Below are 15,864 nucleotides of genomic sequence, written 5' to 3'. Positions count from 1 at the left end.
TGAATTCTTGGATCAACTTGGACACTTTCCAATTAAAAAAAAATTAAAGGCAAAAATATGTTTAAATATTTATATTAATAAATGCAAGAATAAGATTTTCCGGCTACTTGCATAATAACCAGACCAAATACTTAAACAGAAGTTATAAGCCAGGAAATTGACCTAAATGCTTTGTATATATTATCTTGTTTAACCTAAAAAAAATACTTCATGAAGTAGAAACTATTATTACTCCCATTTGGTAGATGAAGAAAGCGGCACATAGAGAAATCAAGAAACTTATCCAATGTCACACTGTTAGCAAGTGGTGGAGCCAGGATTCAAACCCAGGAAGCCTGTCTCCTTAGTCTGTGCATGGAACTACCATGCAAGGATGCATTGGACATGCCTTGCACAAAATAAATCAGTATAGTCTACTGAAGTGATTGCGTGGCTAAAAACATAAGTCAGAGAATGAAGACCTAAGAAGAACCAGTTCTGTAATTAACTAGTCATGTGACTCTTGGCAAGAACCTTAATTTTACTAGAATAACACTAAAACACTCCATAGACTATGTGGGTAAATAGTACTTAATAAATGATAATCTTCTTCCTTTTTTAAGTCTCTTTACTTATTTGCAAATGAAACATTTTTAGACTATGAATTCTAAACTATAAATGCATGGGCTGTGTCTTATCTATTGCTGGATCTCCAGTATTGGGCATAATGTCTGGCACATAGATTTCAAGACACGCCTTTTGAATGTGTTAGGGGGAACACCTTGGAAGGCTATATATCAAATTGTCAAAGTTGCATGTCTTTGGGTATGGGAGTTATCAGTGACTTTAATTTTCTTCTCTGTGGCTTTTTATTATTCCGTATGTTCTACAATCACGAAGTACCATTGTTTTATTTAAATTTTTAAAACATAATGTCAGACTGAAAGAAAAGTTATAAGAATCATGCCCAAAAAACTGAGATAACCTCTATCTCGTTTCCCCCAAATGTTAGCATTCTGTTACATTCATATTTATATTGTTTTTCTGTGTTCTTTTTCTGATCCACTTAATGATAAGCTGCTGACAACTTTTTTTCCAGACTGAAAATAGTGTTTGTTATCATTCTTTTTCTTTCTTTTTTTAAATTGTAATTCCATTATAATCAATACACAGTCAGGTGTACAATAGTGATTCAACAATTCCATACACTACTCAGTGCTCACCACGATAAGTATACTCTTAATCCCTTCCACCAATGAAAAGAGTGTTTTTAAAAAGAATCAGAAAAAAAGCATATTTTTCTTACCACCACTCGTAATGTTTTTACTAAGATTTCTTTTCCAAGTGAAGTCTCCAGTGAAAAGTTGATGTTGTGGAGGCCAACTTCCAGAGGAAGCACGGTGAAGGTCACCGGATGACTGGAGGAACCTTCTACTCTCTGGGACACACATCTGGAGGGACTGCTGCCCTCGTGGTTGATAGCTGGGCTTCCTGATGTACAGATTTCCTCCACAGCAGACATTTTAACACAGAACTGAAATATCGCCAGTGAACCATTATATTAAAACACTTTATGATAAGGAAAGTGTGCCCTGACATCGTTCGTCTGGATACAAAACTGTCCCTGAGATTTTTACAGCGTTAAATAATCCCTTAGATTCTAAGGCAGAGGAGGAAGATCATGTTAGATTTTCATACATACACACACAAGTTGCTGTAGAGTTTAGCAACGTGAAGGGATGTCTGCCAAATTTAGCCCTGGCTCTGAAATGTCTTACCTTCCTTGGATCATTACCTTCTAAATCAGGTGTGAAGTTGCTCAGGTTCTTTGTTCATGTTGTCATGATATCATTTGTTACATGGTCTCTTTACATGCTTGTACCTTAGGAGGTGGGAACCCCAGGCTTGGGCACTTTATGTGTCTTACTCCTCTTTGTATCTTTTAACTCAGCCTTTGGTATTTAACAAACAATGATTTTAGGAAAGACTGAGAACTCCATCTCTTGGTGTTCAAGACCCTGCCCAATATGTCCCCACCTTACTTTTCCAATCTTGTAGTTTATTAATTCCCCACTTGTACTCCATTTTACAGCCAGACTTTGGCTCCAGAAAGATTTCGGTTCAAATCTTGGCTCTGCCTCTTACTGAATAATAATATCAAGTCACATGACCTCTTTAACTGCTCATTTTCTTATCTTTGTAATGGGGATAATAATAATAGTACCTACCTACTTTTGGCTAAAACTGAATATTTTTCATCTTCACTCCCAAATCTAGTGAATCGCCAGAATTAAGAACAATATCCCAAAGCATAAAATCATAGGATACAGAATAAATCAAGCAGGTAAACAAGAAAGAGTGCCAACATTCAAGGACTAATTTGAAGAATTTCTCAAAAATGAAGTGTTCCATTTCCCTCTTAATTATCTTTTTGGGAAATACAACAACCTGGGTGGGTGGGGCAGGAGTTAAAGGAGCCTACTGGGTTGGGCACCTGGGTGGCTCAGTGGGTTAAAGCCTCTGCCTTCAGCTCAGGTCATGATCCCGGCGTCCTGGGATCGAGCCCCGCATCCGGCTCTCTGCTCAGCAGCGAGCCTGCTTCCTCCTCTCTCTCTCTCTTTCTGCCTGCCTCTCTGCCTACTTGTGATCTCTCTCTGTCAAATAAATAAATTAAAAAAAAAAAAAAAGAAGCCTACTGGGTTGCCCAAGGCCAATGATTCATTCCCCCAGGAGAAGAGTGGCTTGACAGAATTCCACATAAATTCATTAAAAAAATTCCTAATAAGTTGGGAATAGAAAGGAATGTTTAAAACTGAATATCTTCAGTTTTCAAAAATATAATATCAATTAAATAAGCCTACAGCAGCAGTTCTGTTTTCAGTGATGGTGGAGTAGATCCTGTTGGACAACCATTCTGCAAACACAACTATAAGCTCTTGACTACACACACACACACACACACACACACACACACACACACACTACCTAAGGTACTAGAGAGTAGAGGAGAAGGGAGCAGCTGGAAGGAAGGAATGATACTGGGTGAGATTCCTGTTGATTACAGTTTTTACCTGAGGGAAGGCCCCAGTAGTGCCTTGATAAGTGCCTAAGCCCCTGGCAGAAACTGCCATCTATGGGCTTGAAGAACCAGGGTACAGAATATGAAACAGCCACCAGAGCTGAAAAGTGAAGGCATTCCAAGTTCAGAATATAAACTTTAGGGGTGCCTGGGTGGCTCAGTGGGTTAAGGCCTCTGCCTTCGGCTCGGGTCATGATCCCGGGGTCCTGGGATCGAGCCCCACATCGGGCTCTCTGCTCAGTGGGGAGCCTGCTTCCTCCTCTCTCTCCCTGCCTGCCTCTCTGACTAGTTGCAATCTCTGTCTATCAAATAAATAAATAAAATCTTAAAAAAAAAAAAAGAATATAAACTTTACTTAAACCTGGCCAACCCTTGAACAACACCCAGCACAGATTCCACGCATCCAAACCAAGGCTAATAGAACAGAACCGAAATTTCAGGGTTTGGGCTTGAACTCAGACAACTGCCTGCTGAAAAACACAAAGCAGAATAGAAGATCTCCACAGGAACTTGATCGACTCCAGAGTCACTATAACACTTCATTAATAAGGTCCATGGTCCAATCCAAAATTACTGGGTAAAAAGAAATAGGAAAATGTGACCTATACTCGAGGAAAGCTAATTAAGAGGGATTAATCCTGAGATATCACAGATGTTCTTGTTTCTTATTTTGATATGAGAAAATGATTGATAATTTAAAAATTAAACAAAATATGGCAGTGCTGTGAGACGTATGGACATTAAAAGTCTGTTGAATTACAACTGTGTCCTTGCAATTGGCAGCGCCTTGAGCAGTAGCACAAGGCAATGAAAGCACCACAGTAGTGGTCTGTGTCACAACTACTCAACTTTGCCATGGATGATACCTACACAGATAAGTGTGGCAGCACACTTTATTTATGGACCCTGAAATTTGAATTTCATATAATTTTCATGTGCCATGAAAATTTCTTCTTTCTTTCAATCCTTAAAAAAAAATGTAAAAACCATTCTTATATTAAAGGCCATAAGAGGCAGCAAGTCAGTTTGGGCCCATGGGCAATAGCTGGCCACTGATCTAATGAATAAAGCAAAAGGACAAAGAGATGTAAAAGATTCAGCATTGTCGGTTTCCCTTACGTTAATATATAACTTGAGGACAATATGCATCAAAATCCTTTCATAATTTTAACTAAATCCACAAGCAATTACTAGACACTTAAGAGTCTTATAGAATTCAAAAACGGGGTGCCTGGGTGTCTCAGTGGGTTAAAGCCTCTTTTTCGACTCAGGTCATGATCTCAGGGTCCTGGGATGGAGCCCCGCATCGGGCTCTCTGCTCGTCGGGGAGCCTGCTTCCCTCCCCCACCCCGCCCCCTGCCTGCCTCTCTACCTACTTGTGATCTCTGTCTGTCAAATAAATAAATTTTAAAAAGTAAATAAAAAAAGAATTCAAAAACATTTCAATTTCAACATATCTATATATTTTTGCTGCATCGAATTATGAGGGTGATCAGTAGAAAATATTCAAGCATAAAATACATAACATTAGGAGAGTGAAATAGGAATCTGTGTTCATAATGAAAAAGGAATTGATATCTAATCTGTTGTTAATAACAGTTTATTTGGGTATTTTTAAATAGAATGTTATGATATTTAGATTTTGCTGTATACACTTAAAGTTTGTTATAAGCATTTCATTGAAAAATGTTAATATTTAAATATTAACATTTTATGATGAAAAACTTTAGATCCTAATTAAAAATGTGTCAATGGGGTACATAGTTCCCTCCCCCAATATTTAGAGAGTATGTAAGCAAAACTTTTGGAAACCACTAAAATACTCACCTCTAAGAACGAAATTAGAGCTTCTTAAAAAATATAGTTAGATTTTCAGACTACAATGAGCTCCCATATAAAGTTTTGTGACTGTTATTTTCAAGGGAAATCAGTCACCCTATTGTATAATTCCCTTTAGGTGTGTGCTGACAGAAAGAAGACAAGTTGTCCAACCATGGTTAGAATTTTAATGCTTAACTGACTGAGCCACCCAGGTGGCCCTTGTATTCTTCTTTAAATTGGAGTCATAAGAAAATTTGTCTGAAGTCTTCCTCCTTCTACATCCCTTCATTGAGTAAAATTTTTGTTTTTTGTGTATGTGATAATTCCATTAATAGAATTCTTATAAAATCAGAGAATTCTTCTTTTTTCCTATTTATTCGGACATATAATAAATACCTACTTACCCGTATATCAAATGTTCTATAGTTGTAAACAGTTCCTTTCAATTGGATCTGCTCCCCTCGTACAACAGAATATGGTATATTCATTTCCAGAAAGACGTCTTTGAACACCTGTGCCTTGAGAGTATCAGCAACACATATACCTTCAGTCCAAAGTGAAAGCAAAATAGAGACATATTAGGGAATTCTACAATGCCTTATTAGTACTACTATATCTCAGATTTGCTTTGCTTCAAGGAAGAAGGACTATTATATCATGTTCTTCTCTGCACTGTCATGTCCTTGAATTTTCTACTCATTGATCTCTATTTCAGTAATTATTGGTATTAACAGAAAGCTTCATTTGTCTAACAAAGATTTAATTCTACCTAAGGTATAAGAATGTTTATCACCTTAAGTACCAAATTTCTTTTTAGATACTCATTATTGACTCCATTTAATGGGTATAAAATTTTGATTATGGGAACAAAGAATTTAAGTAAAAAAACCACCCCAGTGTTATTAATAAAATATCTGTACTAAATTGCCACAAAAGGGCATTCGCCCAGGAGAGAAGTCATACATTTGCTTCTAACTCTACTCAAACTCCCAGTCACGGAGAAAAATAAAGGATAATCAGCATTGATAAAATGATGGCTAACAGAAGAACAGGAGAACAAACTAATATGGTCAAAAATATGTGCATATCCAGGTCTTTTTGTAATACATTATTAAAAATACATTATTAAAAATACATTTTCAAAAATATGTGAATATCCAGGTCTTTTTGTAATACATTATTAAAAATGTAATACATTATTATTATTAAAAAAATACATATTTAACAAAGGACACCACTTAAGTCCTGGGTGAACTATATAGATTATAACAAAAAAACCCCAACTACATTTTGCTAATCAAATCATTCCTTAAATGAGTATATAACTTAAGCTTGCTTACCACTATCTGAAATGCCAACACCTTGAATTTCCCAGGTAGTTAGAGAATCAGGTAGCACCAATTGCAGTTGGCTTCTGAAAGTTAAAAATGTTAATATTCAAATATAGAGATTAGCCCAATTTACCAGCATTCACTAACAGAATTTTTTTTTTACATTTAATTTTTTTTTCTCATTTTATTTATTTTTTCAGCGTAACAGTATTCATTCTTTTTGCACAACACCCAGTGCTCCATGCAAAACGTGCCCTCTCCATTACCCACCACCTGTTCCCCCAACCTCCCACCCCTAACAGAATTTTTGCTTCACACTACTTTAGAAGAAAGGAAAAAAGCACAACAAAACAAAAATATACCAGGTATTAAGGGAAAATCAAGCAAGAAAAATATACTCATTAACTCTCTTATGTGTTGAATGTTTTTAAATATTTCACTGTTATGATGAGAATTCAAATTCCGAAAGATACCTTTGAAACACCACAAATTCAAAACATAAAAAAAATATTTATTGTGTGGTATGTTCTAAAATAGGGAAGCAGGGGGGTCCTGGGTGGGTCAGTGGGTTAAAGCCTCTGCCTTCAGCTCAGGTCATGATCCCAGGGTTCTGGGATCGAGCCCCGCATTGGGCTCTCTGCTCACCAAGGAGCATGCTTCCTCCCTTCTCTCTCTCTGCTTGCCTCTCTGCCTACTTGTGATCTGTCTGTCAAATAAATAAATAAAATCTTAAAAAAAAATAAAATAGGGAAGCAAAGTCATGCATCTTAACATTGCTCCTAACAAAGTCAATGTAATTAAAAATTTCTGATTAAGACTAAGCTAATCTATTTATTTATTTCATTCAACAAACTGCTATTGTCCACCAACTTTGTGTCAGGCATAGAACTAACACTGAGTATACAGCACTTACAAGATAAAGTGCTGTTCTCAAGTAGTTTATAGTCTAGTAGAAGAAGCAGTTAAGTAAATAAATTGTAATTCACTGTAATAGTTGTACCAACGAAGCCTTTAAAAAGTTCAGAGGCAGTGTGCATTGATTCAACACATTTATTTGAGTGCCTCTACAAGCTAGACATTATGCCAGGTCCTGAATATAAAAGTTATTTGAATTTAGTCTTCATCCTGGAAGTATCATTTTAATATCGAAGATAAGCAGGTAATTAGGCCATTATAATACCGTATGTTACACGCAACAAGGTTAATTGGAAGGGGTAATTAATCCAGTGACTGGCAGGGTTGGGAGAGTGGTGGGAAGGCTTACCAGAGTAAGTTCTAGCCAAGAGACAATGCCCGTTGAAATGGACAGCACTGTGGAGGAAGGACCAGAGGGGACAAGAGTAGAGACGAAGAGACAATTTTAAGACCGATGCCCGGGTTGGGCCTCAGGGCTTATGCTGCACCTGGAAATCAATGCTTTGAGTCCCCAGGACAGGGTGATGCTGAGGGACTCAGCACTGTTCAGCACTGTTTTCAGTGCCTGGGACAGAGTAGGCATTCTATAAAAATGTGTTGAATAACAGGAAAAGAACCTTTCTTCTTATTAATCAATATTTATTTTATAGTATAGGTATTTCAAGATGAAAATGGCTGCTTACTATATTTGATCAGTATAGGTATTGTTCTCAGTAAAGGCTTACTGAAGTGGAAAGAAATTTAATGGGATAGCACCCTTCCTTACCAAGAGTTCATTAACCTTGCCCTGGAACTAGTTACTAGAGCAAGCACACATTTAAAAAAGAAGAAAAAAGGTGAAGCAAATAAAACAAAATTTGACCAAACGGTAATAGCATCTTAACTCTTAAATATTGGGAAATAGATAGCTTCCAGATTTTTGGCCTTAACATTTGTATTTTCCCACAGTTTTCAAAGGAATGTTGAAATATAATACCTTTTGGAGACTTGATGAACTTCCCATAACCAGCTTTCTGGAAAATAGCTCCTTATTTCTGGCTTGGTTACTGGTAACAGGGTCTTTATATCTGGGAGAGCAAAGTATGTGTGATTATAGAAAAGACAACATGAATTTTACTTAGGGCCTAATTTTAAAGCATGAACATTAATCTATAACTTGAGTAGTTTCTGAAAGTTCAATGAAATATTTTGTTTAGTGATTTCAAAATAGAACTTTAAAGACCTTGGGACTGACAAAGCAAATAAAGCATAAAAAAAAATCTTTAATGATTTGTTTTTTAAATTGCTAAATGCTTAGTGTTCCTGAGATTATAAAAGACACTGATCAATCCATAAAGTTATTTGCATTTTTATGATTACAATAATTATATCTATATTATAAAATAAGGGAGGTTTACCTGAGGGAAATTGGTTTATATTTCCCTTAATAAAAATAGACAGAATTTCTGCTTCTGTCCAAGATGCACTTATAGGGGTTACTCTTCTGCCTTAAAACACACATACACACTAAAAACAAACAAACAAACAACAAAACAAAACAAAATCCCTAAAAACTAATCACACTATATAGGGCAATAGTTTTCAGACATTACAGCATAAGTGGCCCAGGGCTATGATTCCTGAGAGAATGGAGACAGGCTAGGTGAACCCGAGAATTGTCCAGGTTTACTGTCTGGAGGCAGTTGCAGGCTGCAGAGCAGGGAGAGAAACTCATGCAGACCCTTGCAGAGTTGCAACACCTCTGGGAGTTTTGGGAGGTCAAATAGTCTAGAACAAGGGGCAGAGCAGAGCACCAGAAGTGGGAGGGAGTAGCAGAGACTTGGTTCTGTGCAGCGGAAGCAAACCAGATGAAAAATAGAACAGGGAAAACGTTCCTAGTACATCTTATGTACTAGAATGTTTGTGAAAGTGCTCCTTGTAATAAGCAAAAAGCCGAAAACAACCTAAATATATCTGATAACACTGTTTTGACAAATGGCCACAAAAATTTATGTTTACAGAAATATATCCACTTGGATGGATGATATTTAAGACCTGCTGTTAAGAGAGACAATCAGATTCTGAAACAGGAGCTGTCAGTCTGCTTTTGTTCACTTTGTTTTGACTATACATAAATGAACGGAAGTCCTAAAAGTTCTGAAGACCTATTTTTGAGAGGTCTATAAATTCTGAAAATATATTTTATGGTTGAAACAGAAAAAGATTTCATCTTCTATATAAGTACACCTAACCTTGTGCTAGGTTTAGAAATCTTTGGTTGTATTTGATCAGTATAGGCATAAACAAAATTTTTATTGGTTGTACTATCACAGAAACATAGAATTCTAGAACTCTAGAACTTTTCTTTCTTGAAAAATGAGGAGATTGAGGCTCAGAGAGGATATATAGTCATTCAAGTCTATAGAATGAGCTGGGTTTAAACTCGTCTTGGCTTTTGACTATGGGTTTGTGAGCTCTGCTCTATACTATATGTACCTCTTTCGACAGCCAAAAACAATAACTGATTTCCTTCTGATGGGCATTTACAAGTCATCCTTTCTAATTTCCACTATAAATAAAGCATTGAAAACTGCCCTTTTTTATCAGCACAGATGCCCCAACTGGGGCTGAATTCTGATTAAAAAAATGTCAAACTTACGCAGTCTTCCCAACTGGATGTCTTTGTGAGAATATTCTTCACGGAGCCGATAGGCGATGATACAACATTCCTTGAAAATCTTGACGCATCTGGGGCCTATCTTAATCCGGGCAGCGCGCTGCTCACAGGTCTCATCATAGTTAAGATGGGCTCCGTCATAGCAACATTTCTTCAATATGGCATGTTTGTATTTAGCAGCTGCAATGGTAATGATGCAAGTGTCCCTGATTATGCATGGAGTCATAACACTTCTGGCTCAGGAGGGACCTCGAGAGGTACTTGGTTCTACTGCCACATGACCCCCTGCCCCACAAGTGCCACGGCTAGGTGAGTGACCAGCTACTCTGGGCTGACTGCTCTAGGAATGGGGAGAATGTGGCCCCAGCAGGTAGATCATTCTCATCCACACTAAATGGTTAGAGAGCTTCTTGCAACTAAGCTAAATACTAACTGTTGAAACGGGCACCTTGGGTTCAGTACATTTTGAGCAAAATAAGTTAACTGAGAAGCCTTCAAATATTTGAAGATAGCTATCACCGCCATACAAGTGTTTCCTTCTTGAAGTTACAGATCCTATTTTTAAAATTTTTTCTTATGTGATGTGATTTGTAGACCACCACTAGTGGCATCATCATTTATGAGAGTGCTCAAATTACGCAGTGTCTCCCTTTTCCTATCATTAGAACTTAGAACAAAGGTTAAAATTAAAATAACTCACATATGAATGGGGGAAGGAATTATTATTACTTGAAGCATGATTATTAGTTGAACTCAGGTGAATGACTTTCAGTTCAACGTTCTTCCTATTTTAACATTGCCAATGGTCATATTTCTATTTAAATAATTGTTTAAAAATTATTTCTATTAGACTGATTTCCCAAAGAATAATCCAAAATACTACTCGCTGTTAAATCTAGAATAAAAGAAATAGGTTTCCAGGTACATTCCAAAGTTAATTGAATCTGGATTTTGTCAGAATAAAATGGAAGAATATAATTTTAGCTGTCAAATGAAGTCTGTAGAAAGGAAATATTTGTAACAAATAAAAGTTAATCTTTTAGATTTTAGAGACAGAAATAATACTTATTTTCTTCAGATTGAAATTATAGCAAAGTATTAGATTTATTTGGATTAATCTTTCTGAAAGAGATAAGCTAGACATCTGTACATATCTTTGTTTTCATCTATTCTATTTGGATTAAGGAAAATTACATAATGATTAGTTCTCTCTAGCTTTTGAATAATAGGATCATAACCTTTTCACAATCACATGAAATTTTAGAGTACCTTCCTCTTCTATCTTCTTTCGCAGCATTCGTTTTGGCCTAAGAATTTCTTCACAAGGCTTCTCTGTTAAAAAACAACAACAACAAAAAAACCAAAATAAAACAAAGAAGGGAAAAAAAGGAGATAAAATCTCAAGAAAATTCCGTAAAGTTATTCAAGCACATAAAACAGTCACAAGTCATTCATTTTATTCAATGAATAATAATGATGAATAAGGCAATGAATAAGCCTGTTTTCAACTAGGCACGGTGTACCACACATCTTAATATGAATTGTTTTATCTTGGAGGAGCTCACGATCAAGGGTCATCTATAGAGTTTGACTTGTTTGATTTGAGTTTGGTTTTAAATCCTGCAATATTTTGACCCACTGATTATAGAGAAATATCCAAGCATTTAAAGTAAGCAAAGTTTTTGCTGGGTACACTATTTTTATTATTTGTTTCTTGTACTATAATATTATGGATAATAGGTCAAATATAATTATGAACAATTCTAAAGCTACAGAAAGACCATGATTAAGATGTGGTTCTTGTCCTTAAAGGGCTCACAGTGCAGTGGCTGAGACAAGATACATAACTACATGCAAGAGTGTGCCGTGATGCATGACGCACTGCTGCTGTGTTGCTTATAAACAGAGCTGGTTCCTACAGTATTCTCCTTGTGCATGGAGGAGAGAATGATCAGTTCTGCATTGGGAAGAGGCCTGATAAGAGGAGGTGATTCTTTCACCAGCTTCTTCAAGCCAATATAAGGGAAATTATATTTCTTTACATATAATTAAGGATATGTATAATTAAGTGGGTGGCACTATACTATTGTATACCTTTAGGACTTTCCCCATCAGGAAGGATTTCCCCAATAGGAAATCCCTATTTCCTGATGGGGAAAGGCCTAAAGGTGTACAATAGTATAGTGCCACCCAAAAGGCCACCAAGCATAGTACCACCATACTTGGTTCTGGGCAGCTTAAATGCAAGGTAGGGTAGATCAAGATGAAAGATAGTTGGAGAGAGCCAGGGAGAAGACCATGGAAGACTTGGAGGACTACACTGGAAACTGTACTTTAACTTAATGGTCAGTAAAACATTTTGTACTGGAAAGTTACGTAGTCATGCCTCTCTAAGATCCTCGTAGAAAATATTATGGAAGAGAATTACATAAACGATGTCCAGGAGGAAATCAATGTAAATTTCAGTAATCAATTTTGAAGAGTAAACAAAAAATGCTGAACATTTTACCATTTTCTTGGGTGTCATCTGCATTTGCATTGGTGAGGAAGGTGAGTCCAGCCAAACGGAAAACATCTGCATTGTTCTGGCCGCCACCTGCTCCACAGCCCAGGTCGCTTGCCTCTAAGGTTTGGAACACCTGTCCAAAGGTTGTAAGCTAATTTAATAATTCTTAGGAATTACTAAAGGCAACGTGTTGAGTCTATTTAGATGTATAAATTATTCCTCAGAAGAACTGAAAGTACAAGTTGTCACATGGTTATAACAAATCAGATCACTCATTTGTCAAATGGTCAAAGACCAAATTTCCCAACTTCATTACTTTAGTTTGATCTTTCATATTTGTCAACACATACTTATTGAAAATTAAAACAAGAACTAAGGTTTAAGTTTTGGTGAGAGTTGTTTTGTGCATAGAATTCATAGTTTCAATATAACATGAATAATAAATAAATAAATAAATACATACATGGATTAGTGAATTACCAGACAAATTAATTCTTAAGTTGCTAAAGAAAAAAAAAAAGGAGCATGACCTCTTATGTTTTGGGGAGGGAGACTCTGGGTTCTACATGGGTGACAACTTGTTCAGTTTTAATTTTGATCCCTGCTTTTTTTTCTTTTCTGAATGTTTTTAACTGCAGTTTTTTCTTTCTTATTCAAAGAGATTCAAGCCTAGATAATAGTAGCAGGGCCTAAGGGAGATATATGAGAATTTAGGGGAATTGAATAATTTGTACATTCTTTTGTGCCACAGATTTTTAAAGAGAGTGAAAAAAAAGTAGGCTGCCAGGGGCGCCTGGGTGGCTCAGTCGTTAAGTGTCTGTCTTAGGCTCAGGTCATGACCCCAGGGTCCTGGGATTGAGCCCTGCATCGGGCTCCCTCCTCAGCGGGGAACCTGCTTCTCCCTCTCCCTCTGCCTCCTGCTCTGCCTACTTATGCTCTTTCTCTATCTCTCTGTCAAATAAATAAATAAAATCTTAGGAAAAAAAAAAAAGTAGGCTGCTATCCAGGCTTCTCTTTTTTTTTTTTTTTTTTTAAAGATTTATTTATTTGACAGATAGAGATTTCAAGTAGGCAGAGAGGCAGGCAGAGAGAGAGGAGGAAGCAGGCTCCCAGCTAAGCAGAGAGCCCGATGCGGGGCTCGATCCCAGCACCCCGGGATCATGACCTGAGTTGAAGGCAGAGGCTTTAACCCGCTGAGCCACCCAGGCGCCCCTATCCAGGCTTCTCTTGCACCGCTACTATAAAGTCCCCAGCTCTTCTATATCAAAACTCTCTCAATGGATGGCACTTTTGTCCCATGAATATAATTGCCATCATGGTCATATGTTTTTCAAGTGCTTAACTCTATCCTTGGAAAAACAAAAAATGATAAATCTATGCTTTAGGGACTAACAGGGAGATGGCTTACCTTCCTAAGAACCACTGTTTTGAGTATATTACAGAAAAGCAGGCCTGGTCTTTCCCTAATTTTTCCCCACAACCTACCCTAGGGCCATACGTTGTGAAGCAGTGCCCAGGCACCCATGCACCAGCAACCAAGGCCAAGCACTACTTAACTCTTTCCAGAGGCTTCTTGGCTCTCCTTTGGACTCCATATATAGCACGGTCCACTGCTGATAGAGCCACCCAGGAATTGGACTCTGTTGCCATATCAAGAGATACGTGCTGGCCTGGAGAATACGCAACTGTTTTTGGAGACAGATGAACCTAAAAGATCATTTGAAAAAGAAAATTTCATTTGCGTGAGACAAACCTTCACAAGTAGTTACATTTACAGTCTTCTTTACACAGAAGAAAATTTGATAGTGACTCGTAATTTGTAACTTACCTGGAGTTGGTTGCCACACTTTTCTTCAATATTCAACCAGACTGAGTCAGACACTAACTCTGCCGTCTGCTCTCCTGTGACAATGTAATAGACCAGGAGACGGGCAGAAGGAACCATGTCTTGTGTCACTGGAATGTTTACATTTTGGTAAGTTGAATCTGGAAGTTTCTCCCTTGTGCCAAAGTGAACAATTTTGCCCCTGGATAAAATCTAAAAATAAAACAGCAGTAGTAACCCTTAAAAACAAAATAATTGCTTCAAGAAGGAGCTTGGAACTGGAGTAGAAATTACATTAAAGAAAAAGAAAGTTAACGAGCATGGGCCCATTATGTGTCAGGACCTTTTATGTTTACTTAATTCCTTTCTTTCTCGTAAGAACCAGGGCATGAATATTACCCCCATTGTGGAGAGAGATAAAGGGACCGGAGCTCAGGAATTAACTAATGTCATACTGATTTTGCTCAAAATCACATAACTAGGAAATCAGAGAGCTAATATTTGATCCCAAATCTTCTTAAAGTCATCACACTGTTGCTGAAATCTCTTTCATTTTATTGATACAAAAATAGATGAATAAGTGGAGTGCATATTATTTGGGAATTAAGTTTTAAAGCCAGAGATTAGATTCTAAACTGGAGGCATATGGTTTAAAAAAAAAAAAAAAAAAGGTTACAAATGAAGCCAAAATGTCCTCAAAGGTTGCTTAAATTGTCCTTGGACAGCAGGACTTCATACATGGTTTTGTTACATAGTCCCTATACAGGTCCCATAACTCTTTATCAGTCACTATGATATATGTGCTCCTCATTTATTTTTTAATTTTTCCTCAAAAATGTTGAGAAAGCCTTCACCACCTGTTTGACCTGGCCATCAGAATAACACATCCCATTTCTTTGACAATTGTTAGGAAGCCCTTAACTTTTTCTTACCTTCTGTCCTAGGTTCTACCCACAGGCTTGAATAGTCACCGTTGTTTAATATAAGCAAAGTAATAGGGATATGCTAAACTATAGAATTGGAGTAGGAATCGTATGACTCAAGCAGGATTTGGGGCCCCCTCGTATTTGAGATAGGTCTAGGCATGTATCTTTGACCATGAAATAGGGCAGAAGTAATGTGAGAACTTAACCAGGCTCTCTCTATGGAGTAATCAGTCTCTCCTTAGTGAAAGGCGTATCAGACAAGGAATCAGAGGTTCCCAGTTCAAATTGAAATCTTCCTCTTCCAAGCTGAGTGACCACAGTAAGCCTCTTAACCTGTCTGTTCCTCAGTTTTATCATCTAGGAAATGGTCATGAAATCATGGCCCATCTCAGAGGTTTTTGAAAAACTGGTGATCAAATTTGATTACATTCTTGGAAGTGCTTTGTTAAAACAAATGTGAGGGATCATTTTCATGTTCCTCTGTTAACAAAGAGAGATATGCAGGTAGGGGAATAGACAGATGTAAATCTATCATTACTGTACTTACCAAGTAATTATAGTGAGTTATTTTGTCAATGTATGGACTTCTGGGGGTAACAATAATATTCAGATATCCTCCCACTTGCAAAGCTTTATAGTTGTCAATCCAGTCAATATAAAGGTAACTTTGGCTAAGAGATGAGTATGATACTGCTTGGTAATCTCTGCTGGCCTGATTTTCTTCTGGAAGATCTGGGTCATCAGTCCTGACCTGAAAAGGAAAATTTCAAAAAGATACGTGGACTGTGATGAAATATTTTCTATGAAAAATACCTTTTAAATTTCT

At 37.1% G+C, this 15,864-nt stretch overlaps 1 protein-coding gene across 1 annotated transcript in view; it reads right to left on the bottom strand.

The window, feature by feature from the left end:
• Positions 1 to 15,864, bottom strand: part of C5 (complement C5) — a 91,148-nt gene that overhangs the window by 43,121 nt on the left and 32,163 nt on the right. The window contains exons 12-21 of the mRNA XM_046022273.1: positions 15,586 to 15,789; positions 14,116 to 14,325; positions 13,845 to 13,994; positions 12,291 to 12,420; positions 11,051 to 11,113; positions 9,764 to 9,961; positions 8,102 to 8,192; positions 6,220 to 6,293; positions 5,284 to 5,423; positions 1,286 to 1,513 (exon numbers count right to left, since the gene is read on the bottom strand). Of these exons, the coding sequence (XP_045878229.1) occupies positions 1,286 to 1,513; positions 5,284 to 5,423; positions 6,220 to 6,293; positions 8,102 to 8,192; positions 9,764 to 9,961; positions 11,051 to 11,113; positions 12,291 to 12,420; positions 13,845 to 13,994; positions 14,116 to 14,325; positions 15,586 to 15,789 (1,488 nt within the window). The remainder of the gene's footprint in view (positions 1 to 1,285; positions 1,514 to 5,283; positions 5,424 to 6,219; positions 6,294 to 8,101; positions 8,193 to 9,763; positions 9,962 to 11,050; positions 11,114 to 12,290; positions 12,421 to 13,844; positions 13,995 to 14,115; positions 14,326 to 15,585; positions 15,790 to 15,864) is intronic.

The sequence above is a fragment of the Meles meles genome, chromosome 11, assembly GCF_922984935.1.
Source record: "Meles meles chromosome 11, mMelMel3.1 paternal haplotype, whole genome shotgun sequence".
In the NCBI taxonomy this organism is placed as follows: Eukaryota; Metazoa; Chordata; class Mammalia; order Carnivora; family Mustelidae; genus Meles; species Meles meles.
The sequence above is the reverse complement of the archived record's forward strand: the minus strand, read 5'-3'. Positions and strand labels throughout refer to the sequence as shown.